This window comes from Macaca nemestrina, chromosome 12, assembly GCF_043159975.1.
Source record: "Macaca nemestrina isolate mMacNem1 chromosome 12, mMacNem.hap1, whole genome shotgun sequence".
Taxonomy (NCBI): domain Eukaryota; kingdom Metazoa; phylum Chordata; class Mammalia; order Primates; family Cercopithecidae; genus Macaca; species Macaca nemestrina.
Window position 1 is genome coordinate 57,815,375 of NC_092136.1, and position 27,271 is coordinate 57,842,645.

Sequence of the window (27,271 nt, forward strand, 5' to 3'; positions counted from 1 at the left end):
TGACAGTAGCCAACATTGGAAACTAACAGTCTTTCTTCAGGAGTTTGTTTTAATTGAATAATCAGACATGAGGGGAGAATGTCACATATACAAGATGTTTAACACACAATTATTTATAATAGCAAAGAATTGGGAAGAACAACAAAGTCCCCACAAGGGAGTGATCGAAGTGGAGTGGAAATGAAGTGGAGTCAGGATGTGACAGAAGATGATGCCTGATGTGATCAATTTTTCTCAAAGGAGCAGGAGGCAGGGCCATTTATGTAACACATGGCGGTGCAGATAAGGGTCAAGCAGAGAGGGGTCTTGAGAGTGCGGAAGGTTTGAAAGGGCTGTTGTGGGCAATGGGAGTAAAGCTCATCAGGGAGAAGCAGAAAGATTGAGAGATGGCATTGGTGGCCTGGCCGAAGATGAAGACCATGAAAGTGGTGACATCCTGCACAGGCATGTCATTTTTGTTGTAGGATTCTAGGGTCATAAGAAGAAAGGGGATGGAGATTCTAGCATGGATCTACGCTGGGCTGGAGTTGTGCCGAGCATATGTGAGGGAATAAAAAGTGCTGGAGTGAGCGACTGAAATAATCTACCATGTGATACAAGCTGGGAAGAGAAGAAGAGAGGCTGGGAAAAGGTTGGTAGGCCAGAAGAAAAAGGCTGGTAGGCCACGAAGGCCGACACCTTCATGGTAGGGCAGGAGCAATGTATAAGGAACATGCCTGAGGTCAGAGAGTTGGCAATTCATGTGTATGAGATTAGAAGTGAAGCAATTCCAGCTGTCATCATCTAGGAATTTATCCTGTGAATAACTGAAGAGAAGTGTCTAGATTGGGAAGGTTCAGAAACTGTGAGTGAAAAGTGCTAGTTTGGTCACTGATAAAGGCACTGAAGCCTTTGAGGATAACGACTGAAGCTTGAGTGGAGACAAAATGGTTAATGGGGTGCCAAGCTGTGGAAAACAATGGACTCGATGATACCTACTTTATGCCAGTCATTTTACATAGATCTTTTGCTTTTATCTTCATAACAATCAGTGGTATAGATAAGATTTGGAGAGTTCAAGGTCAATGTCCAAGTTTTGAGGAGTCCATTTGGCTTGCGGATGCTGGCTAGAGAATACAATTATCAGTGAAGGGTCTGATTTTGAACCTATTGCGTTAAAGCTGTTGGCTGAATATCTAGATGGAGAAGTCTACAGGCATTTAGAGATGTGGGACTAAGTCTTGGCAAAAAGGCTGCAGTTGAAGATATAGATTGCTGTGTTAGAAGCATTGTGTTGATAACTGAGACCAGGGTGTAGCCTGAAAATAGAATGGAACAGAGTGAAATGGAAAAGACGAGCACTTTGGCACGTGCTCAGAGGTGGACAGTGGGGACCTAAGAGGAGCCAGAAATTTAAAAAATGTAGGCATCATATTTTGGTAGGTTGGAAAAGTGGCCATAGGTTTTCAGCTCCTGCCTTCAAGAGGTAAGGCCTATTTCCCCAGCCCTGAAATGTGGGCTGGCATTTTGACTTACTTTGACTACTACAATGTGGCGAGTGATGTGCAAGTTCTAAACCTAGGCCTCAAGAGACCCTGCAGCTTCTGCTCTCTCACTGGACTCCCTTCCACCACCATGTGTGCAAACCTGAGTGAGCCTGCTGCAAGAGGAGAAGGCATATAGGGAGAGGGCCCAGCTGCTCTAGGCTTCCCAGCCAGAGCACCAGATATGTGAGCAAGCCCAACCCAGAAAAGCTGAGCCTGGCCCAGACCACAAAACTGCCCATCTAAGCCCAGCCCAAACTGCTGATCCACAGAATATTGTGCTAACTCAAACAGTTGTTTTTTCTGTTGTTGTTTTGTTTTTGTTTGTGTGTTTTGTGTGTGTGGTTTGTTTTTGAGACAGTGTCTCGCTCTGTTGGCCAGTCTGGAATACAGTGGCATGATCTCTACTACACTCACTGCAACCTCCGCCTCTCGGGTTCCACCAATTCTCCTGCCTCAGCCTCCCAAGTAGCTGGGATTACAGGCGTGTGCCACCACAACCGGCTAAGTTTTGTATTTTTAGTAGAGACGGGGTTTCACCATGTTGGCCAGGCTGGTTTCGAACTCCTGACTTAAGGTAATCTGCCCACTTCAGGCTCCCAAAGTGCTGGGATTACAGGTGTGAGCCACCACGCCCGGCCAAAACAGTTGTTATTTTAAGTCACTAAGTTTAGGAGTGACTTGTTAACATGGCAATAGATAACTGATACACACATGGCCCAGAAGCAAGGGGGACAACAGCTTACATAAACACATGGAGGAGAGGTCAATTTGGATGAGGACTTGAAGGAGAGGTGTTTTCCAGGTTCAAAGATGTGAGGGGGGCAGAAACCAGAGAACAGTGCTGGAAAGTGAAAGTTAACTATTAACAATGATTCCTTGTAGAGTCAGGATGGGGATGAGGGCAGCAGAACACAGATTTTCACTTTTAATACGGTGTACCCAACGTATGTGTTGCTTGTGTAATGGTTTTAACAGCTTGATTATTTTGTAATTGTTTGAATAATTCAATTTTTATGTCTTAAAAAAAAGTACTGATTAGGAAATAGAGGAAGTGGTATGAACGAGTGGTTTTGGAGAGTAGCCAAACCAGCTGCATCACAATCACCTGGGAAGTTTTAAACAAACATTGAGCCCAGGGTTCTACCCCCGGATATTCTGATTCAGTTAGTTTGGACAAGGGCCAGGTGAGTTGTTTTCTTCACATAGCTCCCCAGGTATTGAGATTATCAGAGTGAGAAGAAAAGAGTACTGAAGGGCCGGGCGCGGTGGCTCAAGCCTGTAATCCCAGCACTTTGGGAGGCCGAGGCGGGCGGATCACAAGGTCAGGAGATCGAGACCACAGTGTAAACCCCGTCTCTACTAAAAATACAAAAAATTAGCCGGGCGCGGTGGCGGGCGCCTGTAGTCCCAGCTACTCAGGAGGCTGAGGCAGGAGAATGGCGGGAACCCGGGAGGCGGAGCTTGCAGTGAGCCGAGATCGCGCCACTGCACTCCAGCCTGGGCAACAGCGTGAGACTCCGTCTCAAAAAAAAAAAAAAAAAAAGAGTACTGAAGACAGAAACCCAGAAAATGTCTTTATGTAGGGGTCTGAAAGCAGAAAAATAATTTTCTTTTCTTTCTTTCTTTCTTTTTTTTTTTTTTTGAGACAGTCTCGCTCTGTCGCCCAGGCTGGAGTGCAGTGGCGAGATCTCGTCTCACTGCAAGCTCCACCTCCTGGGTTCACGCCATTCTCCTGCCTCAGCCTCCCCAGTAGCTGGGACTACAGGTGTCTGCCACCACACCCAGATAACTTTTTTGTATTTTTAGTAGAGACGGGATTTCACCGTGTTAGCCAGGATGGTCTCGATATCCTGTCCTCGTGATCTGCCTGTCTCAGCCTCCCAAAGTGCTGGGATTACAGGCGTGAGCCACTGCATCCGGCCAAGATTTTCAAACTAAGCTTCTATGGAAGACTAGAGTTCCAGAAACGTTTACAATATGCATTAATAAAACAGCAATTTATACCACTTATTGCATGATTACTAAGTCCCAGGCAATATGATAAGCCCTTTATATTTATTACATCATTTATTTATTTTTATTTTTGAGTCAGAGTCTAGCTCTGTCGTCCAGGCACAACTTTGGCTCACTGCAACCTCCAGCTCCCGGGCTCAAGCGATCCTTCTGCCTCAGCCTCCCAAGTAGCTGGGATTACAGGTGTGCACCTCCATGCCTGGCTAATGGTTTTTTTTGTATTTTTAGTACACATGGGTTTCACCATGTTGGCCAGGCTGGTCTCAAACTCCTGATCTCAAGCAATCTGCCCATCTCAGCTTCCCAAACTACTAGGATTACAGGCATGAGCCACTGCGCCAGGCCTATTACCTCATTTAATACTCATAACACTTCCCCAAGAAACTGTGGCCCAGGGAGAAGTAATTTGTCCAAAGTTAGCTAGGCAGAGTCAGGATTTGAATGCAGGTTATCTAATTCCAAAGTCTTTCTGCCTTTATATGTTTGCTTTTGCAGAGAAAAATTGTTTACTATATGGAATTAGCTCAACTTTAAGTTTTTCTCCCATGTATGTATTAGACCTTTGGAATATGCCACTGTTTTTTGTTTGGTTTTTGTTTTTGTTTTTGTTTTTTGAGACCGAGCTGGAGTGCAGTGGGGCGATCTCGGTTGACTGCAAGCTCTGCCTCCCAGGTTCACGCCATTCTCCTGCCTCAGCCTTCCGAGTAGCTGGGACTACAGGCGCCCACCACCACGCCCGGCTAATTTTTCGTATTTTTAGTAGAGATGGGGTTTCACCGTGGTCTCGATCTCCTGACCTCATGATCCACCCGCTTCGGCCTCCCAAAGTGCTGGGATTACAGGCGTGAGCGACCGCACCCGGCCCGCTTACTTCTAACAGAATCTAAACTGTGAGCTCATCTCCGGGAGGAAATTTTGTCTTTTTATCGCCTTATTTCCAGGGCGCAGGATATAGTTCGCACTCCATACATGTTTGTTGAATAAATGAATGAATGTGTGGATTTGGGATCTGAACCAAAATTTGTAGGTTTTGTTATTTTAAGTTTAATATTCCAGTAATGTTAGAGTTCTTCTCCGTGGAGAGCACCACTTTTCAAAAAGGGAGGTGCACTGGACTCATGAGGTGGACAGGAGATTTGCTAGGGCTGTGCAAGGAAGGGTTGATGAAGAAACAGAATTAACCAATTCAGACGATACATTTCCCCAAAGAAGGCAATGAAAGGAAAAAAAAAAACAGACGTGGATCAGTTGGGCCCATCTCGAGGAAGGAGACAAGACAAACCTTAATAAGTTTACAGGCTGAAGAGAGATCACCAGTAAAGAGGTGAAGGTGCAGATGGAGGAGACAGATGGGATTAATACGGGGCGAGACTCAGGGAAGGTGAGGAGGGGTCCTAGGGGAACTAGCCTTAGGCAGAAGGGACACCTGTTCCTCTGAATCTAGGCAAACAAGGGCTGTCAAAGTTGCGGGGAGGTTTTTGGCAGAGTGAAGGGAAGGAGAGCACAGGAACAGGACGTCATGGAGATGAGAGCAGCCCAGTAAATGAAATTTCTCTTCCAGCCCTCACCATCTAGGGTCATGGGTCAGGAAATTTAACTCCAGAATTCTGCAGATCGATATGCGGTACGAAACTTAAAAACAAAGAAAAAAACTACTATCTACTATCATCATGGTTTTATTTTAAATGGAGGGGTGGCATTTAACACACCAACAAAAGGTAGAACGGGCATAACCTAGGAATAAATCTACTCGGCTTTATGACCAACTCACTCCGTTCTTACTTTTTTCATTTCGCCAGGGAGGATGACTCCTTCCTCCAGGACGAGTGCGTGGGGAGCGCAGCTCCAAACCTCCCACGCCGGCAGCCGCTCGCCATTCCCGCGGGGCGGGCGCTGAGCCTGGCAACACGAGGGCGCCGCTCCTGCGCCCCGACAGCCGGCCGGGGCTGCCATCTCGCCCAGCCCGGAACAGGCAGCGGCTCGCGTGTACCGGGCAGCCAGCGGGGCACTCCGCCCGGGGCCAGCCTCGGTCCCTGCGGAGGGCCAGCGGGACGTAAACCCCGGCGGCCGCATCCCAGAGCCGAAGGCGCCCCTCCTCGCCCCGCCTGCCAGAGGCCCACCCCGGCCCCTGCCCCGCCCCTCCCGGCGCCCCCTTCAGCGCCCTTTCTCGGGGTCCCCCGGCGGAGCGACCCTGGCGGGGCAGCCGGGGTGGGGGCAGAGGTGACAGCTCTCTAGTCCCAGTGGCTGCGTGCCCTCCTCCGACAGCTCTGTCCCGTGGGTGTGGGGACACTACCCTCGTCTGAGCTCCGCTGCACGTACCCGAGGCTCTGGGTCCCGGATGCCCGAGGGTTCGGGTGCCCCAGCCCACCCTGCGAGTCGGGCGCTCGCGCCGGTCCTCGCCCCCGGAGGCCCGCTTCTCCCGCAGGAGAGCCAGGGTCAGCAGGCGCTCACGCAGGGCCACCCTTCGGGCGCCCTACCTGTCATAGCTCCAGCGGCTGTAGGACAGGGTACGGTGGCTGCTGACTCCCTCCATCGCCGCCTCTGGCTCCGCTTGGGACTCCGCGGGCGGCCGCGGCGGCAGCGGCGGAGGCGCTGGGCTCCGGGCTGGCTCGCTAGCTGCGGGCCGGGCCGGGGCGCGGGCGGAGGACTGTACCATTCGCCCCCCGGGGGGTGACCCCCCCCGGCTCTGCCAATGGCGGGGACGCGCGACTGCGGGGACCCGGGCCCGTGAGGCCCCCTCCCCCACGCTCGGGTCCCGCGGGGGCGCGGCTGCGGCAGCCTGGGCTGCTTATTTATTTATTTCCGAGGTGTGCTCCGCGTCGCCATGACAACCGCTCCTTCTTTTCCGGCGTCACTAGGGCACCGCTTCTTTCAAACCTTCCCGGGACAAGGTTTGCTAAGAGGCTGCTCCGGCTCCTGCTAGGTTGGGAGTCCCGGATCTGCTCTCGCCACTCGGGGCCCTTCTGCAGAGGCGCCCTCCTTTCCGGTGTGGGAGTCTTCAGCCAGTCTCCACAATCAAGTTCCCCCCTTCTCAGGAATGGAAATAGCCATCCCCCAGTTTCCTAGATTCTCGCCGTCTCCCCGCCCCTTCTTCCCCCGGGTGGAAGTCTTGAAACCACCGTCCCCTCCTCTCTTCAAACTGCCTCCCTCCTTGCTGAGAATGGAAATCCAGTACTCCCTCCCTCTCTCATGGGTGGATTCCCTCCTCGGCCCTGCTATCTGGTCTATTACGGCCCTCTTGGGTTCCGAAGACCAAGCTCTGTAAACACTCCCATTTCTAGGCCACCTCGTTCTGTTTATGTCCCTTTGTGCTTTCTCTTCATTACTACTGAAAATCCTTTGTGAAAAGTCCGGGTGTCTTGGCTCAGCCGGGGGAGAGTTTGTCTGACAGTGACCCAGGGAAGGCTATGGCGAGAAGGCACGCCTGGGTGGGGCGGGGTGGGGCAGGGAGAGCCAGCTCGCACCTTTTTGTCTGCCAGGGGCCCCTAGTCCCTTCCCTTCCCCCACCTTAGGCTGATGGCTTTAGGGATTTACAGGTATAATCTCCTTGCAGAGGTCACAAGAGCCTAAGAAGGACCTTTCGGGCAGTTGCTGTGGGGTGGCTGGCTAACTTCACGCCAGGGTCAGGGTCGGGGTGAAGGTGCCGACGTTCCCAGGAGATTGGAGTGCGAGGAGGGGAAGGTAGGATTTGCGCTACACTAATCCAAGGATCCTGACAACTCCTGTGAACTAGAGTTAACCCTATGGGTTACAGAGGTTGCAACTGGCAGTGCACCTGTTGCATCCAGCCCGCAATCACAGGGGAAAAAAATACTTTTCATTGAATAAATTGACAACACTTAAAAATTGGGAGATTTAATAGAGCTAGCTTTTTATCCTCTCTTGAAAACTAAGAATGTCTGCCAGTGCTGGGCCTGTCTTCAGCATGGCAGGCATAGAGCGCAGAAGTGGCTGTCCTCTGCACCGGGAGCAGGGAATATGTTGTTCTATAAGCCTCTGCCCCTAACCGGCCAGCTTTTCTCACTTACATGCCTTATAGCTTTTATGTTTGCCACTTCTGTGCAATACGGCCATATCTATAACCACTAAAGTACTCAACTTGTTCATGGAGCTACTCAAATGCATCATTAACCAATATTTACCAAGGGCCAGTTACTGAGCAAAATGCTTTATGTACCAGGTAGACACTGTTACTGTCTCTTGTGGAGTTTACAGACTGGTGTGCAAGGACTGACTCCCCCAAAAAGCCAGTATTCCTGAACCACATCTTGATGGTGAGGCTCTTGGTACACCCATGACCTCAGCAGTAGTGGATTGGAACTCCAGAATCAACTTATTGCAACTGTGTGAAGCCTTATTTCATTGTTTAGGGGTAGGGGTCAGAGGTAAGCTTCCCCCTCTGGAGAATGTGTGGGAGTTTTTGGGGTCTCCCACAGAAACTGCAGGACCAGAGGCTACTGCTCCTGACCCATATGTCATAAAACAAGTCCTAAGGATGTCCCTTCTCCAAAGGACTGGCTCCCCCACCCCAACCCATGCTGGCTCAGAACCAGCAGTCACAGAGGCCTCCTGAGGCTGACATTTAGGCACTGGCTGCCTGCCTTGGTGAGACCACAGTAGCTACAAGAGCCAGTAAACCTGCTACTGTCTCTTATAGCCTCCGCTTCCAAATCCTGATACCCTCTAGAAGTACAAACAAGAAGTCCAAGGCCAGGTGTCCCAAACCAAGGCTGAAAGCTGTAGAGAAGCTACACCCCAGACATCCTTAGGAGAACTCTGGGCTAGGCAGATGGAAGAGCCCAACAAAGCTATAGAGGTAGGACCTTTTGACCCTTATCAATGACAGGAACGGTGCGTCAGCAATCTGTAGGAGGAGGATGTGTGGCCTCAAAATCTTTGCCATTCCTCTCGTTAAGAAGCAAGATCTGTGTTACCTCCCCTTTAATCTGGATGCTCTGTAACTTCTGAGGTTAAGTAATGAAAGGCCCTTCAACATCCCCTGTTCACTGGACCCCTGAGCTAACATGTTAGAAGTCTGACTACTGTGATGCTGCCATGCTGTGAGAAAGCCCAAGCTACAAGGAAAGGTCATATGTGGGTGCTTCAATTGACAGTCCCAGCTGAGGCCAGCCTTCAAGTCCCCACAGCCAGACACCAGATATAGGACTGAAGAAGCCTTCAGATGATTACAGCCCCTAGCCCTTTAAGTCATCCCCAACTGCTTGAGCCTTCCAGCTGAGCCCTAGACATCACAAAGGACAGACAGCTCATCCTCGCTCTGCCCTGACCTGACCCAGAGAATCTGAACACTATGAAACGGTTGTTGTTTTACACCATAGATAACCAGGCAGGCCGAATTCAGCTCAGAGGAACTGGTACTTTTTCCTTGAAAGCTGACTCATGGCCCTTTGGTTATGACAGGAAGGGTCCCAGTTCATCTGCAGAGAAGAGCTGCAACAAGGAAACTGGATTGCTCTGCACAGAGGAGCAACAGGAATTCAGGAGTTATCTTCTTGTAGCTAAATGATGAGTGGTAGGGGTAAGATTGGAACTGGGAGAAGAGAGGATACAGGAGAAAAGCTTGAGTAAGAAGAAGATGAAATGGTAGAAAGCTAGACTCTAAGAAGGAAAGGTGAGAAATTCTGAGGGTAGGAATGGCCAAGGAACTCGAGGAATGGGGATGTCTAATGTTCTATTTTAAGTTGGTTCCTGCTCCTTGGTGCTGCTCTATTACCTCCAAACTTTCAGAAAAAGTCTGGTGTGTATATACCACCACCTCCTATGAATGGTGCTTAGGGTATGCAGAAGGTGGGGCACTGTCCACAGTGGGACACTTTGTGGGATAAAGTGGAGTAGGAGGATGGCAACCCTGGCAGCTTGTTGGAGACTGAGAAGTTAGGAGCAGGAATGCACATGCAGAGGAGACCAGGAGGGCAGGCCCCTTCCCGAGAATCCCTGGGCATGTCAGTGAGCATACTAGACTTCCCCAGATGAACAGAGACAAGCTAGAGATAGTCTATCTGGATTTTAAAGGAAAGTGTAACCTTAGAAGGCTGGAAGCTTCAGATGTGAAGATGTGAGGCCAGTGGTCCTGGAATTAGGGGTCTGGCTACTCTTCAGTAAGCAAACAAGCAATGAAGAAACCCAAAACCAGGACCTAGGACCAAGGACCCACCATGGCAAAATGAGGAAAAGGGACCTGGGAGTCTATGTCCTCAGAGAATGAAACCTGGAAGGAAAAATCCCTTGTTGCAGCAGAGATGGAAAGTTATAAAGAGAAACCACTTCCCAGGCTAAAACATGGTCCATTATCTCCACAGTAAAACTCTGGGGGAAAAAAAATTCTGCTAGCTAGAACGAATGTGCTCCTAAAACCCACCCTTTCCTCTTAGTTTCCATCCCCACTGCCACCACCATGTTTTACCCCAAGGAGCAGTGGTTTCCCTTTAATATTCTGTGTTTAACATTCCCTTTAGCATAATCCTTGTGTTCCTCTAGTGCAGCTAGGAAGGGCTAGCTTCATTAATTTTAGAGGAAAGATTCAGGAAAATAAAGAGAGTTGTCACATGAAATGTATAAATGCAGGGCCCAGGACCCTGCACCATTCCACTGGCCATCTGCAGATATCTATACTCTGATTCCAAAATGTGGACTTACTACAAGATTTCTTTCCTAGATATCCTGACAAAGCCCAAAGTCAAGAGGTGAAGAAGCTCATTTCTATTCTGAGAGACAAGCTTCATATCCAGATGACTAGCACCTTGAATGGCCTCACCAATTGATGGTCCATCCCTACTCTCACACTCACAGAGGGTGGCATCATCTTCAGAAGCCCATCTGAATAACCACATTGCAATCTAATCACTCCTGCTATGGACTGAATGTTTGTGTCTCCACCAGATCAGTATGTTGAAAACTAAATCCCAAAGTGATGGTATTAGGAGGTGGGGCCTTTGGGAGGTGATTAGGTCATGAGGGTGGAAATGGGATTAGCCCCCTTTATAAAAGAGGCCTGAGAAGTGAGGCCTTCCACCAAGTGAGGATACAGTGAGAAGACCAACATCTATGAACTAGGAAGCAGACCTTCACCAGGCACTGAATGGTGCTGGCACCTTGATCTTGGACTGCCTAGTCTCCACACTGTGAGAAGTAAATTTCTGGTTTTTTGTTTTTGTTGTTATTGTTGTTGAGACAGAGTTTCGCTCTTCTCACCCAGGCTGGAGTACAATGGCGCAATCTCAGTTCACTGCAACCTCTGCCTCCCAGGTTCCAGCAATTCTCCTGCCTCAATCTCCTGAGTAGCTGGGATTACAGGCACCTGCCACCATGCCTGGCTAATTTTTGTATTGTTAGTAGAGACAGGGTTTCACCATGTTGGCCAGGCTGGTCTCGAACTCCTGAGCTCAGGTGATCCGCTTGCCTGGGCCTCCAAAGTGCTTTGTAAGTTGAAATTCTACTATATCTATTTATAGTTGCATGGCTGTATGCTGCAATCTGTATAATCGTAAGAGCTTTTAATTTGATGTATCAATTACTAAGAACTTTTAAACAGTTAAATCTGAAAATAGATGGGCAGTTAATTCAAGTAAGTATTAAGAGAGAGTTACTCAGGTAACTTTAGAAAGAAAATCACATTCTTTCTGAAGCCACAAATATTTATAATGATGTAAATAATAAAAGGCAGCATATAGGAAGAGCTGGGGCAATAGAAGCCCCAGGGAAGTCTGTGGGGGTCCTGCAGGTGCTCTGCTTCCAGCATGGAGCCAGAGGTGGGCCAGTCAACAAACGCTAATGGTCCTAAAGGCAGGGCCCTCACAGCCTTTCATTTCCTTAGCTTGGTGTCAGAAAATGCCATAGAAAGTTCAGGGCTGCCCATGAGGCTGATTAAAGGGATAAGAGGACAGGTGGACCCAAATGGGCTTCAATGTTTGGGTGAGGAAGATGCAAAGTACATGAGCCAGGTGAGTAGAGAGATGACTCCGGGATGGCAAACGTGAGTAGAGGTAACGGCATGCCAATGAGGACCAGGTGAGACAAGGTAGTTCTATGGAGAAGATGATCAGGGATCAGATACTTTCCTTTCTCTAGGTAGCAGGATGACACAAAAATCCCTCTTTATCAGCAGTTTAGGAAATGGAGAGTCGGGGGTCCCCCAAACCATCCCTAGATTTGATGATTCACTAGGAGGACTCACAGGGTTCAGCACAGAGTTGTATTTATGACTGTAATTTATTATGGTGAAAGGATTCTGTGTCAGTGTCTCCAAGATCCAGCTCAGTCTCCGTGATTCACTAGAATAACTCACAGGTCTCAGAGATGGCTGTTATACTCACCATTATCTCTTTTTTTTTTTTTTTTTTTTTTTTTTGAGACGGAGTCTCAGCTGTTGCCCAGGCTGGAGTGCAGTGGCGCGATCTCGGCTCACTGCAAGCTCCGCCTCCCGGGTTCCCGCCATTCTCCTGCCTCAGCCTCCTGAGTAGCTGGGACTACAGGCGCCCGCCACCGCGCCCGGCTAATTTTTTTTTTTGTATTTTTAGTAGAGACGGGGTTTCACTGTGGTCTCGATCTCCTGACCTTGTGATCCGCCCGCCTCGGCCTCCCAAAGTGCTGGGATTACAGTGAAAGGATACAAAGTAAAGTCAGCAAAGAAGAAAGGCTTTGGGGCAAAGCCAGGAGAAACCACAAGCTTCCAGGTGAACCCTCCCAGTGGAGTTGCATGAGGACTCACTTCATTCACCCAGCAACAGTGTGTGACAACACATGGTGGTGTTGCCAGTTGGAGAAGCTCACCCAAGCCTTGGTGTCCAAAGCTCTTAATGAGGAGTCAGTCATGAAGACATGCAAAGCCTGTGTAACTGGCCTCAGCTGCCCCAATAACTCCTTCTCCCCCTACCCCCAGAGCAAAACTAAGAGTTCATCATAAGTCATTTTATTAGGGTAAACTTACCTGGTCAAACTGATACAGCCTCTCCCAAGGACCCAGGCATACAAAAACACTCATCAGTCAGAATATTCCAAGGGCCCCCAAAACTCAAGCACCTGCACCTCTTCTCTGCCTTCACACAGCTGGAACCAATTTGCTCACCTTTAAAAAGAGCCATAGGTACCTAGGATCTACCTCCACGCTGGGATGGCCCTTGCCTAAGCCTGACAGTGCAGGAGCGAGAGAGTGAGGCATTTTTGCCTTGCGTGTAGACAACGTTGAGGTGTAGCTTGTACTCCAGAGTTTCCTTGTAGGATGGTGTTGACTCTAACCTCTATGAGACTTTGCCTGAAATCACTCTCTTGCTTGACTTCCTTTTTTTTCTTGTCCTCCTACACCCACTCCTTTACTTGTCTCCCTAGCAGCATTTCAGTGATGTGCTGACACTGGCCAGTTCCAAGAGTTGATTGTTAGCAACTCTTCCCAACTCCATGTTCAGAGATATCCTGTTGGTAGCTTTAAAGTGGTCATGGTGGAAGTACTCACTATAGAGTATTTGTGGAAATTGTTGAATGCTTGATTTATTTATCAAGCTTATTTATTTTCTTTCCATAGAGCCAGTTGTTAACTCATTTACTATCACACCATTGGGCATTTTCTTAATAAATCACTTGAATATGAATGTTTGTTTCAGTGTCTACTTCTGCAAACCCAACCTAAGAAAGAAACTACCTTGGCAGTTGTTTGAGAGTCAGGAGGCTCAGAGACGTAGGTTGAAATATATTTATTATATGAGGCCAGATGTTATGCTATTTATTTAAGTTATAAGTGGACTAAGGCAAGAAAGGCATCTTCAGTGGGATTGAAGCTGAGGTGCTGGCTGCCCCGACTCTTGGGTTTGATGACCTGAAAGTCCAATAGTGCCGGAGGTATCTGTGTTAGATAACAGCCCTGTGCTGAGTCTCTGGAAAGTTATGTGGACCTTTTAGCTTTGGAGCTGGACTCTGCCTTCTGCAGCAGAGAACTACTCATATTTCCAAAGAGAGAGCTTATAGTATGCTTGTGGGCCCTAAGAGAGCTGGAATACCTGATGTGGGACATCAAGACACTGTGTGACTAGATCTGCCCGTAGGAATCTGGGACACCAGTCATAAATTCACCCAGGCATGAACTTGGCGTTTTATATTTACCAGTTCACCAGTCAGAAACTAGCAATTCATAGTATGATGACAATGACTTGGTGTTGGATACAGACAGGTGCAAAAGGCACAAGTAAACTACATGAAGACACAATTCAAACTCTGTCATCTACCCCTGTTGCTCCAACCTCCTTCCTGTGGGAGTGTCCCATATCACCACTGCTGTAGGAGGAAAAAATCTGAGCTTGATGTACGCAGGAGTTGGCTGGATACGGTGGTGTGAAACAAAAATGAATTCCAGCTGTACTACACACCCACTCAGGAGAGGTTCTTAAGCTGAGTGGAGAGGGACTTCCTCCTAGGGGGAAGACTTGGGCAGTACACTTGGTCATCCACTTTGCATGTAGGGAGGCATGGCCTGAGGCAAGAGTACACATGGACTTCTAGGCACTGGAGAGCAACTCACTTGGGAGGTCACAGGCCTGGGTGAAGCGAGACTGGAATATTGGAGAAGGAAGTATAGGGGAGATGCATGTGGATGGACTAATGGGAGTGGGACTAGACTGTGCAGAGCTTTATGCCTCCTGTCAATGCCCATCAGAGAGCATCTGCTGTGCAGGGGGCACTCAATGAGCAGGTAGGAAGAAGGATTTGTCTGGTGAATATCAGTCAGTTTCAATTCTCAACCAACTAAAAGCTTGGGCCCATGACTGCAGCAGGAACAAGGCAGAGATGAAAGCCCAACCACAGGGACTCCCTCTCACCAAGGCTTATTTACCTGCCACTGCTGCTGAATGCAGCAGAGAGACTGGATCCTGGTTATGGTGCCATTCCTTGATGGGACTGCCCTAGCACTTGGTGATAAGTTAATGACATCAGATTCCTTCCACCCTGAGCGCGCAGCAGTTTGTCCTTATTGACAAAGAAAAGATGGACACCTTTTCTGATTTATCTTCATTTCTTGTTGTGCTTCACCAGTGGTTTATAGAGTGTCTAATTTATCAGCATGGGATCCTGCATAATAAACTCTCAGCTCAAGTGTCTATTTTATGATAAAGGATCATGACAATGGTCTTGTAAAAAAAAAAAAAAAAGGTCTTCTAATATATTGGATTACTTGTAAACAAGGGGTAGAAAGTGGGAGTGGCTTATTAAAGCCCAGGGAAGGAGCCAGCTTTGGGATGACACCCTGTGGATTGGGTCACTATACTCCAAGATGTAGTGTATGCACTAAACTGTCGGATGATATACAGTGCTGTGTTGGAACACACAGGGCCAGAGTAACCAACAGGTAGAAATAGTACTGGCCCCTTTCATCATCACCCCAGTCAGCTCTTTGGAGAAACTGTGTTTCCCATTTCTGCAGCAGGCTTCATTGCAACAGAGGTCCTGATTCTCAGGGGGCAATCTTCCACTGGTTAACATGAGAAGTTTTCCATTGACTCTATTGCTGGGTTGCTTTGGGCTCCTCCTGCCAGTGGACTATCAGATAAGAAAAGTTACTGTATTGGAGCTGGCAATCAACCCCCATTCTGAGAAGCTAAAGTGGCTGTTGCATAATGAGGCAGGGAGGATTAATCTGAAACTTGGGCGCTGGAGTGTCTCTTGGTGCCTTCATGCTGAGTGATAATGGTGCATAGCCAATCACAGCCAGCAAAGTAGGGTAGTGGCGAGACGGTCAAGGGCCCAGGCTCTCAGGAAGAGCAGTCCAGGCCAACTTTAGCGTTGCCCAGTCATGAAAGAAATCTGGAATTGGTGGGTTGGAGTGGGAGTGGGGAGATGATGAATATTAATTGTGGCTGAGGACCAGCTGCCACAGGGGGCTATAGTTTATTCCACTAATTCTACTCTTGAAAGTCCCTTTTCTTTTTCTAAGAGCTTGCATACTCATAAAGAGTCCACTTAAAGAGTCGGTGATAACGTGGACTTGCTAAGGGGGAGGAGCAGATCTGAGCAGTGTAAGGAGAGTACCCTCTCTAACACTGGGGGTGCCTCCTTGATTTCACCACCATGGCGGCAGACAGCCCCGCACGCAGGGCTCACATCCACCTCAAGCTCTCCTAATTAGCGAGGGAAGGATGCAGACCTGCTGTTGTTGTAGCCTGTAAGTATGAGGAAGTTAGCCAGCCTCCTAGGAGAATTCTTCAGCCAGTGGGATAACTGGCTAAATGCCCCAGCCTTCCAGTCCCTCAGTGGGAGAATTCTGAGGGGTATGTCACATGGTTCCTTGGAGGTTCCTCAGCGGGACTGAGTCCCTGTTGCTGCAGAAATAACCAGCTTAATACCTTTGGTTGCATTAAGTTCTTCCCATCCTTGTCTCCATTTGCTTTTGCTTCTAAGATCATATTATGGGTTAGTTTTGTCCCCCTCAAAAGATATGTTGGAGTCCTGGCCGGGCGCAGTGGCTTGTGCCTGTAATCCCAGCACTTCGGGAGGCTGAAGCGGGCGGATCACCTGAGGTTGGGAGTTCGAGACCAGCCTGACCAACATGGAGAAACCCCATCCCTACTAAAAATACAAAAAAATTAGCTGGGCGTGGTGGCGCACGCCTGTAATCCCAGCTACTCGGGAGGGCTGAGCCAGGAGAATCGCTTGAACCTAGGAGGCAGAGGTTGTGGTGAGCTGAGATTGTGCCATTGCACTCTAGCCTGGGCAACAAGAGTAAAACTCCGTCTCAAAAAAATAAAAAAATAAATAAAATAAAAAAATAAAATATAAAGGCTTTGGGGGCAGTATCAAAGATCCTTCCTTGATCTCAGACTTCCAGCCTCCAAGACTGTGAAAAAATAGATTTCTGTTGTCTTACGCCACCAAGTTTATGATACAACAGCCCTCTCTTATTCATGGTTTTATCCATGATTTTGCTTTCTGCAGTTTCAGTTACATGCAGTACAGTACAGTAAGATATTTTGAGAAGCAGGGGAGAGAGAGAGGGAGAGAGACACTACATCCACATAACTTTTATTACAGTATATTGTTATAATTGTTCTGTTTTATATTAGTTGTTAATCTCTTACTGTGCCTAATTTATAAAGTAAACCTTATCATAGGTATGTATGTTTAGGAAAAAACACAGTATATATAGAGTTTGGTACCATCCATGGCTTCAGGTATCCACTGGAGGTCTTGAAATGCATCCCGCATGGATAAGGGTGAACTGTTGTACTTATTATGGTAACCATAGGGATCGAATGCAGATCACCTCACATGTAAACTATTTTACCCCAAGTCTTTGCCACATGTTCTGTTGTAAGGGGACCCAAACTATGTTTTCCCTCCAGCTGAATTTTTAGATCTAAATCTGGGGCTCCCATTCTCAGCTAACCATTACCTCTGTCTATCCCTTGCACTTTCAATCAACAAAACAATTTTACTGGGACCATTGGACAGGATCCTATCTTGTACCTCTCACTTCTCTAACCTCCAGAATTTGGCAAGAGTCCCTCACTTTCCTGTCCAGAATTCTAGTATCATATGGAAAGTCCAGGTTCTCTTATAAGTATCACCCTTTCCCTGGAAGGAAAGCTCCAAGAACCTCATTTTGCTTGTCAGGTCCTGAGCTAGGGTTTCTTCTGGGCAACAGCAGCTCCAAAATTTCTGTATAGAGGGTTTGTAGATTATAATCTGATTGGAAGGGGAGTGGGCCCTAGTAGATTTACTTGAAACTGTGTTATCAAACCACGTTTAGAAATATGTGTTTATTTGGAGTGATTTTGGCAGTGGGGATAGAGGAGGATGCTTTGGTTTCATCACTCTGTGGCTCAAAGGTGGCCAAGGGAAGCAGCTCCAAAAGCTTTGGTCATTTTTTTTGGCATCATCCTGGCCTCTCCAAAGCAGAAGGTGCTTTGTTGGTCAGGCCCTCAGAAAACAGCTCAGGAACTAAGGGAATGCCACTGGCAACCTTTGGCCTTTAAGTGGTGTAAGGGTGTCCTCTAGTGGCCATGACTCAGAAAACCTCTGGCATAGAGCAATGCTCCTGAGACTGGTGGCCTGTTATCATGGTTGGGACCAACACTGTGGGACAGAGACCATTATAAAATTAATGACCATCATCATGGAACAGAAACATAAGCAAAGGGCAGGAAGATCCTAACGAGACAGAAAATACCTTCACAGAACTGACAGACAAGATGGATCAGACAAACTATCATGTGCCAAACATCTAATTCACAGCTTAGATCATTGCCATAGGCAACTGCTTGCCTTCTGGGAGACATTGCTGGTGATAAGGGGGACAAATGGAATTATGACAGCTCGCAAGGATTTGCATTACTGAGTATGCATGGATTCCTAGACTTTCCAATGAGAAGCAAGTCAATGCTGGCAATTAGATTTATATATTAAACAACCTGGGTTCTCTTTGAATACCCCTGGAAATGTTGACTATAGCTAGTATGTGGGGAAAACGCTAATTTCTTCATCACATTTGCTCAGAAGCTGAAGTCATAGTTACAGGCTGCAACAAGTAAACTTTCAGTAAGAACTGATTCCTTGATGTTCTAAGGAGAGTGGAGTGAAGCTTGTTGGGGTTAAGTCTGGCTGTTGTTGGCAGCTCTGTGGGTGTTGGGAGGGGAAATGGTCTATCTGGGATGGGTGGGGCAGAACCAGACAAGACACCAATACCCTGCTGAAGCCCTTGTCTCATTATGCTGTCCTGTCTCAGGGCAGGGAAGACTCAGTTTACCTGTTCAATCCTTCTTGCCAGAGCAAAAATCCAGCAAGACTCCCGCACTTGCTTCCCTTCATGGGTCTACAGATCTCTGTGGACTCTCCTCACTCACGAGGGACAAAACTCTAAAATAATTCTGTCTCTTAGGATTCCAGCAGAGGTCAAGGCCTCACTTGCCTTCAAGCAGCTCACAGGATCAGGAGGGGCCATAGATTGTGGGTGGGAAAAAGGAACTGCAATCAGGTTCCCATGTCCCTAGAACCTCAATTACTCTTCAAAAGTTAATTTGATTGAGTTCATTTTCATGAAGGCTCTGGCTTGGACAATGGAGGAGTGGGGGAGGTTTACAGTTTGGGCCTTGGAGGGCAAAAAGTGGGATAATATTGTCTCTGGTCCCCTCTCAGTTTCCCATGCCCTCCGTCAGTAGTGTCTGAATCCTGTGGAAAGGGGGCATGCAGAGCCAAAGGTGTATTTTCATGATGGTCTCCTTCAAACCCAGAGGTTGAGCAGCACGACGTGGGCTTCTCAGGTCACAAAGTATGACACAGAACTGGGGAGAGAGATTGACCTAAAGAAGCAGAAACTCGGACATTTATGTCTGCACACGGTTGTTGACCATGGAGGATATCTATTAGCACAAAATCAGAAAGAACCCATGTGCCCAACACTAAAAGATCATTTAAGTAGATCATAGTTTACCCATATAATAGGAATCTATAAAACTATTTAAAATAAGGTTTTTGAAGATTTAATGACCTGGATAATATTCATTCTAAAATGTGTAGTTTAAAAAAAGACAAAATACAAAATTCGAAACATTGTTTTAAAAAAAGTTGTTTGCAGAGAAAAGGGATTGGCAGAACATGTTAACAATAATGATCACTGAGGGCGAATTTGAATTATTTATATTTTCTTCTTTCTCTTTTTTCTATATTTTCCAATCCTTAAAAATAAATGTTACTCATAACAATAAAAATATCATTGTTCATAAAAGGATTGAGATTTTGTGAGATGGTTTGCCCTCCCTGTCTGGCCCTAACAGAGAGCACACCAAAGTCATTGTAAGGTCACACATATCCCTTGTCCCTTGCAGAGGTGGTGAGAATACAGTGCAGTCCCCCGGCAGGACCAATTTAGCAAAAGGAACAGGGCGATCCCGTGCCCACCCTCTGCAGAGAGCAAAAAGACAGGCTTACTGTGTGTGCTTCACCCGATCCAGATGGAAGCACCGACCCTGGGATCGCTCCTGAGCTGCCGCTAAGAGGAAAGGGGCCTCAATCCCTCCCTCCTCCCACCATCTGGAGATAGACACAGCCTCCAAAACTGCCTGTTTCCCCTTTTTCTCTGCCCACCCCCCCCAGTTACCATAAAGTGTATATTTATTCATTCAATGCTAACATGATATTTGGCAAATAAAAGCAGCCCAGTGAATGCTAAATGAATGAATGGTGCCTATGGAGCAAATGCTGTTAGTGTACCTGGGGTCAGTGGGCCAGCGAGATGCTTTAGGGACTCATTGTCACCTGAGATTAATCTGCTTGCTGGGTCAGGGAGCCCACAGAGACAGAGTCCTTACAGAGCCAGTATGAACAGAGAGTCAGTGTCCCTAGGGATGATGTGTTCCCTCGGGGTTGCCATGTTCCCTTCTAAGTGATCAAGGTGCCCCTGAGGTTGGGGTTCCATGGGATCAGTGCATCCATGGGCTTGGTGTCAGGTTGTCCACTGGATAAGGATTTCCCTAAGGTAAAAATGCTCATGGTCTCAGTGTAAATTGAAGCCCATCCAGGAAGGTACAGGAACATACCATTTATGCCTATGAAGCTAATATTCTCTGTCAAAGGAACCGTCCACCAAGTTCATTGCCACTGGGTAACTGGTGCTGAACAGATTCTCAGGGGAAGAGAGAGTAAGTGAGAAATGGTGGAGTGGTGGGCCCATGGCTTAGTAGGGCAGGGTGGTTGGCATGGTATGTGGGACTGGTTGAAAGAATCAATTAATTTAGGTGGCTCTGGTGAGTGGAATGATGTGATATAATTTTAGGAATAAAATGGATTAGTAATTTGAGGGTTCTAGTCAGGAAAATGATTGGCCAGGGAGTTCTTGGGAAGTTGTTTGAAGGACTGGGTAGAAAGAGATTTGGGTAAAATTGTCGACAGCCTCAAAAAGGGAAATTACTGTGGTAGGGTGGACAGGCAGCTGGGGGCGGGGAACTTTGGAACAATACATTAGTTATAGGTGTTGTGGACTTGTTCTAATTTTCCATATACTGTGGAAATTCCACCTCAGCTGTAACTTCCTAACCGCTGTCAATGGTCACTGCTTCCACTTCCTGCTCAGCCTGTACTCCAGGTTGGGCAGGTGGTGGGACAGCCTGTCTCAGGAGTGCTGGGCCACTGTTTCTCTTGTGTGTTTCTGCCTCTCCATTTCCTGGGCCTTATCCCACCCTAGGACACCTTTATGGCTCGTTTGGACGACTCCAATCATCTCTCAGAGTGCCAGTGGTGTGATCACCCTGAAAGGCACCCCTGCCCTCTCTTCTGAAGCTTCTGGATGCTCCCTCAGCTTGGTATCAACATGCCTTCACAGACCACTCTCTTAGTCTCTTCATTGCGTCTGTGCCACAGCTTGCCTCTGCCTTGTTCAGCCTAGTCTCACTTCCAGGTATACCTCTTGGCCATCCTGTAAGCTCTATTCCAGGGCTCTGGTTCCATTTCCTCAGTGAAATGCCTTCTCTAGGCTCTTGTAGCGGTCTACAATCTCAGTTCCAGAAAAGACGTCCTGCTTTTGGCTTTGACTTGAACAAGTTAAGCTTCCTGAGAGGTGGTCAGGGTCTCAGTTCTTCTGTCCTCCACTTCTCAGAAGAGAGTCAAAGCCTCCTGGCTCTGAGAAGCCTCTAAGGAAAGAAGGCAGGGTTGGATTTTGTACTAGGGCCCTGAAATGTTACTCAGGAGGTTGAACAGGGAGTGGAGGAGGCAGGGTAAAGAGCTGTGAAGTGGAGGGGTTGAGGCCTGGGGGCAGCCCCATGATGGAGCACCAGGCACTCTAGAAACAGAGATGAGTTGGGTGACTCCCAGTTCTTGTTCATTTCTGAGCCATTTCACATACAAATGAAAACCCATGTAGAGGCCTAATTTTCTGGGCACATGATAAATTAGTATGTACATCTTCCCAAGATAAAGGTCGAGCCTCTAATTTTTAATGAAATATTATATATTCTTACAGATATAACAAGTACTTATGTACTTAATACTATGTCATATTTACTTTATATCTTATTTTTTATACACAGGGTGTTGCTATGTGGCCTAGGTTGGAGTGCAGTGGCTATTCACAGGCATAATCATTGTGCACCACAGCCTTGAACTCCTGGGCTCAAAGGATCCTCCGTCTTCAGCCTCTCGAGTCGCTGGGAGTACAGGTGTGCACCACTGCTCCTGGCCATATCTTATTTTTTAAAGGAAAGCCACTACAGATATAGTTGAAACCACATCTGTATCCCTTGCCAATACTGTCCCCTCTCTTCCTCTTTTACTCTCCAGAAGTAGTATCTTAAATTTGATTTTATCATTTATTGCGTGTTTCCCACTTTTTGAGATGGAGTCTTGCCTTGTTGCCTAGGCTGGAGTGCAGTGGTGTGATCTTCGTTCACCACAACCTCCACCTCCTGGGTTCAAGTGATTCTCCTGCCTCAGCCTACCAAGTAGCTAAGAGTACAGGCATGTGCCACCACACCTGGCTAATTTTTGTATTTTTAGTAGAGACAGGGTTTCTCTATGTTGGTCAGGCTGGTCTCGAACTCCTGAACTCAGGTGGTCCGCCCACCTCTGCCTCCCAATATTTCCTACTTTTTATAGTATATGTAAAAGTATAAGGTATTGTTTTTCATGTTTTTATATTTTTATATATTTTTTGAAAAAGTATTAAACATGGCATAAAATTCAAAAGTTATACAGAAGAAACAATAAAAAGTATATCTTTTGTCCTGTCCTGTGCTCCACCTAGTACCTTCTCTCAAGGCAATCAGTGACAGTAGTTTCTTGGCTGTACCTTCACAAAGATTCTAGGTATTTATTATCACTTATTTTCCTGTACACAACGACAGCGTATTATAGACATTTTCTCCTGGCTTTTTTCACTTACTCTTTATCCATATTGATATGTAGAGGACTGTCTCATTCTGCTTAACAACTGCATAGTATTGTGTTTTGTGGATACATCACGCTTTGTTTTCTGGTAATAGTCATTTGGGTTGATTACCATCTTTATGCTATGATAACCAAATATTTCAGTACTTATGTATGTACTCATTACACTGTGCCATAACGAGATCAGTTTATTTGTAGGATATACAATGAGGAGTGGAATTCCTGGGTTAAGGGTATGCATATTTGTAATTTTGACAAATATGAATTCAAAATGCCTCCATAGAGAGGGCTGTACTAACTTATACGTCTACCAGCAATGTGCGCCTGTATCACGTTTCCTCTTACTCTGGCCATTCCAGCATTAGCAACTTTTAAAATTTGCGAATCTAATTTTTAAAAATGACATCATAGTTTTAATTTACGCTTTACCAGTGAGATCAAGCATCTTTTCACGTTTGTGTGTCTGTGTGTGAGCTGTCTGGTTATATCCTTTACACACTTATGTATCAAATTGGCCTTCAAAAAACCGTAGGAATTCTGGTACAAGAATATTAGCGCTTTGTTTGATACGAACTGCAATTATTTTCCCAGTTTTATATTTGTATTGACTATTTGTGTATTTTGCCACTCAGATTTTTAAAATGTAGCTAAATTTGTCAGTCTTTAAAAATAACTCCTGGATTCTCAGTTCTTAGAAAGTTCTTCCTCACTCATAAATCATTAAAAACTCATTGCTGTGTTTTTTTCCTCATATTTATGTTTTTTTTTTTCAGATAAGTTTTTATTCCATGAGCAACTTATTTTGGTGCAGGTAATGAAGTAGGAATCCAACATTGTTTCCAAACTACCACTCGTTCGCTCTTAAGTAATCCATCTTTATTTGCTTGAAAACACAATTTTATCATATTCTAGAATTCTGATATCCATCTTTAAATTGACAAAAACTGTATATATTTCATATGTGATGTTTTGATACACGTATATTGTGAAATTGATTACCACAATCAAGCTGGTTACATCCATCACCTCACATACTTATTTCTCCTGGTGAGAACATTTCAAGATCTACTCCTACCAATTTTCAAGTATATAACTAGCCACGCTGCTGCACAATAGGTCTCCAGAACTCACTCGTCCTGTTTAACTGAAACTTTGTACCCTTTAACCAACATCTCCCCATTTATCCCCTCCCTCCAGCCCATGAAACCACCTTTCTACACTCTACTTGCGAGTTCGATTCTGTGATTCCATATCCAAGTGGGATCATGGCTTATTTCACTAGCATAACATCCTCCAGGTCCATCCATGTTGTCGTAAATCAGTTATTTCCTTCTTTTAAGGTTAATAACATTCCATTGTGTAGATGTACCATATTTTATCTTTTTTTTTTTGAGATGAAGTCTTACTCTGTCGCTCAGGCTGGAGTGCAGTGGCGGAATCTCGGCTCACTGCAATCTCCACTTCCTGGGTTCAAGCTATTCTCACTTCAGCCCCCGAGTAGGTGGGATTACAGGCGCCCACCAAGATGCCCGGCTAATTTTTGTATTTTTTGTAGAGACGGGGTTTCATCATGTTGGCTAGGCTGGTCAAGAACTTCTGACCTCAAGTGATTCACCTGCCTTGGCCTCCCAAAATGCTGGGATTACAGGCGTGGGCCACCACGCTCAGCCCTATCTATCTTCTGTTGATGGACACTTAGGTTGATGTCTTGGCTATTGTGAATAATGCTTCAGTGAACGTTTATCTCTTCAACATACTGATTGCATTTCCTTTGGATGTATACCCAGTAATGGGATTGCTGGATCATATGTATTTTTATTGAGGAAACTCCATACTGTTTTCCACAATGTCTGTACTAATTTACATTCACACCGAGTGTATAAGGGTTCCCTTTTCTCCATATCCTCACCAACACTTGCATTTTGAGTCTACTGAACTATTTGGTTTTATGTTCTTTTATGAACCAGTACCATACTGCTTTAATTACACAGTTCTATAATATACTTTATTTCTGGAAGGGCTAGTTTCTCTCTGCAGGGACTTTTTGGAAACATTTTTATTTTTCCATATATATTTAGAAACAGCTTGCCCAGTTCCAAAATAGCTCTTTGTATTTTATTGTAATTATGACAAATATGTAATTTGACAGGGAAAATTAACATCTTTTAAAATGTTGAGTCTTCTTATTCAAGAACACGATATGCCTTCAAGTGATTACATCTCAAGTTTCTCATTAGCATTTTCAAGTTTTCTTCAACCATATCAATTTAGTAGTACTAATTTTTAAAAAACCTTCCTCCTTCCCACTTTAATTTTTCTTTTTTCTTGAGAAAGGGCCTCACTCTGTCACCCAGGCTGGAGTGCAGTGGTGCAGTCTCAGCTCCCTGCAACCTCTACCTCCTGGGTTCAAGATTCTCCTGCCTCAGCCTCCCAAGTAGCTGGGACTACAGGTGCGTGCCACCATGCCTGGATAACTTTTGTATTTTTTGTTTTTTTAGTAGGGACGGGGTTTCACCATGTTGGCCAGGCTGGTCGTGATCTCCTGGTCTTGATTCACCCGTCTCGGCTTCCCAAAGCGCTGAGATTACAGGCGTGACCCACTTTGCCTGGCTCTCCTTTATCTTCAATATCTCTATTTTCTCGTTTAAATACAATGGCTATTAAGTGTAGAATACAGCTAAGTAATAATACCACACTACGGTCATTAGTTAAGGTTGGGCTATTTATAATATAATAAATACCCATGATGAAACACCACTGCCCAACCTCAAACTAGATCATTGCCAATAACAATATTGACTTATTTTACTTGCCAGCCTCTTCTCACCACCAAAGTAAACATTATTGAGAAGTTTTATCATTCTTTTGCTTTTTGGTTTTATCATATATATAATATACACACACATTAGTCAATTCTCATTTCTTGCAGATTCCATATTTGTGAATTTACCTCTTGCTAAAATTTATTTCTAACTCCAGTATCAGTACTTGCTGGGCTTTTGTAGCCATTTGTGGACATGGAGCATGTGAAAAAATTTGAATTGCCTACTGTCCATGTTCCCAGATGAGGTGGAACAACACCTTCTTGTTTCAGCTCTCATAAACAAGTCTATTTAGTGCCATATCTTTTGCATTTCTGTGGATTTTGCGGCTTCAAGTGGTCCCCAAGCACAGTGCCAAGTGTTCTTAAGTGCAAGAAGATTGTGATGTGCCGCCTGGAGAAACTGAGGTAAGCTTCACTCAGGAATAAGTTAGTGTGGTGGGCTGAGTTCAATGTTAATGGGTCAACCATATATACTAAGGTATCTTCAAACAGAAACACATGTAACAAGTTTATGTACTGATTGGTTGATGAAAATGTGACCAGAGGATCATAGGAACCCAGTCCTGCATTTCCCTTGGGAATAATGGTTCAGTACTCTCTAATTCAGTGTTCATGGTGACTTTATAAAACATAACTACTATAGATAATGAGAATAGACTGTATATATATATATGCAGTCAACTCTTAGTATTTGTGGAGGATTAGTTCCAGAACCTCCCTTGGATATAGAAATCCTCTGATGCTCAAGTCCCTAATATGCAGTATTTAGATATAACCTGTGCATACCTTCTCATATACTTTTAAGTCATCTCTAGATTACCTAATACATCTAGATACCCAATACAGTATAAACACTATCTAATACTTGAATTGTTTAGGGAAAAATGACAAGGAAAAATGTCTGTACAGGTTTAGTCCAGACACAATTTCCCCCCTCAGTATTTTCAACCTGTAGCTAGTTGAGTCCATAGATGTGGAACCCACATATACAGACAGCCAACTGCATGTCTAAACAAGTTTCACTTGTTTTTGAACTTTTGGAGTATCATAATGTATGTCTTCTGAGACCAGCTTTTTTCATTCAACACTATTAACATTCACCTATGTTGTTACAGCTGGAGGACAACTTATATGTCCTTGTTTTAGATGTGTCTCCTGTAAACAACATACAACTGGGGTTTGCTTTAATATTCAATTTTTCCTCGGGCTAGTTTAATACTTATACATTTATTATAATTACTGATGTATTTGGACTTGTTTTGCCATCTTGTTTTATCCACCTTTTCTATGCTTATTTCTCAAATTTAAAATTTTGTTTCTTGCCTATTATCCCACCATTTCTCATCACTATTCATTTAGGGATTATATATACTTCTAGCAATTAACTTTGGAATTTTATCATGCATACTTAAAAAGACTAAGTTGATATTAACTGGCTACTCCCAAAAATGTAAGAAAACTGAAACATTGACTCGATTAACCTTCTTCCCACCATGCTCTCTACTTTTAACCTCACAGTTTGGCCTGTCATTACCATTTTGCCAGTAAGATCTGTTTACACTTCCCTACCTGTAAGAAAGTATCTATCATTACTATCCACACTTTATGACTCCCATAACTTGTATTTCCTAAGGTACATATCTCAGAACTGAATTCCAGGCTGGGGTTCATATTGCTTATTACTTTCAAACTATTCAGCTTTAGGTATCATAGCATCTACCACTTATCTGTGCTTACTACATACCAGGCGCTGTTCTCTACAAGTGGTGATTAACCTGACATTTATTAATTCATGGAATCCTCATAATACCCTAATGGACTATGTATGTTTATGATCCATATCTTATGACTTTTATAATAATTTATCTTTCCTAAGGCTACACATACCTCAGAACTAGGATCCAGGCCTTTTTGATTCCCCATTGCCTTCATCCACCTTTTCACTCCAATATGTAATTTCCTGAGTTCTTGAATAATGACTTGTTTCTTTCTAAGACACACAGTGGTGAGGTGAAACTCCAGGATACCAGAG

The 27,271-nt window shown here is 45.5% G+C and overlaps 1 protein-coding gene and 1 long non-coding RNA gene across 4 annotated transcripts in view; one reads left to right on the plus strand and one right to left on the minus strand.

The window, feature by feature from the left end:
- LOC105488733 (TUB bipartite transcription factor) overlaps positions 1-6,312 on the minus strand; it is an 84,962-nt gene extending 78,650 nt beyond the window's left edge. The window contains exon 1 of the mRNA XM_011753081.2: positions 6,017-6,312. Within this exon, the coding sequence (XP_011751383.2) occupies positions 6,017-6,195 (179 nt within the window). The 5' untranslated portion in view covers positions 6,196-6,312. The remainder of the gene's footprint in view (positions 1-6,016) is intronic.
- On the plus strand, positions 6,307-13,144 carry LOC112427858 (uncharacterized). 3 transcript variants are annotated; one of them, XR_011610863.1, is made up of 4 exons: positions 6,307-6,430; positions 7,093-7,220; positions 10,216-10,443; positions 12,077-13,144. It is a non-coding gene; the product is annotated as an uncharacterized lncRNA (long non-coding RNA). The 3 variants fall into 3 exon arrangements; XR_011610865.1 differs by having other exon boundaries at positions 12,159-13,144; XR_011610864.1 differs by lacking the exon at positions 10,216-10,443 and having other exon boundaries at positions 12,159-13,144.
- The last annotated feature ends 14,127 nt before the right edge of the window (positions 13,145-27,271 follow it).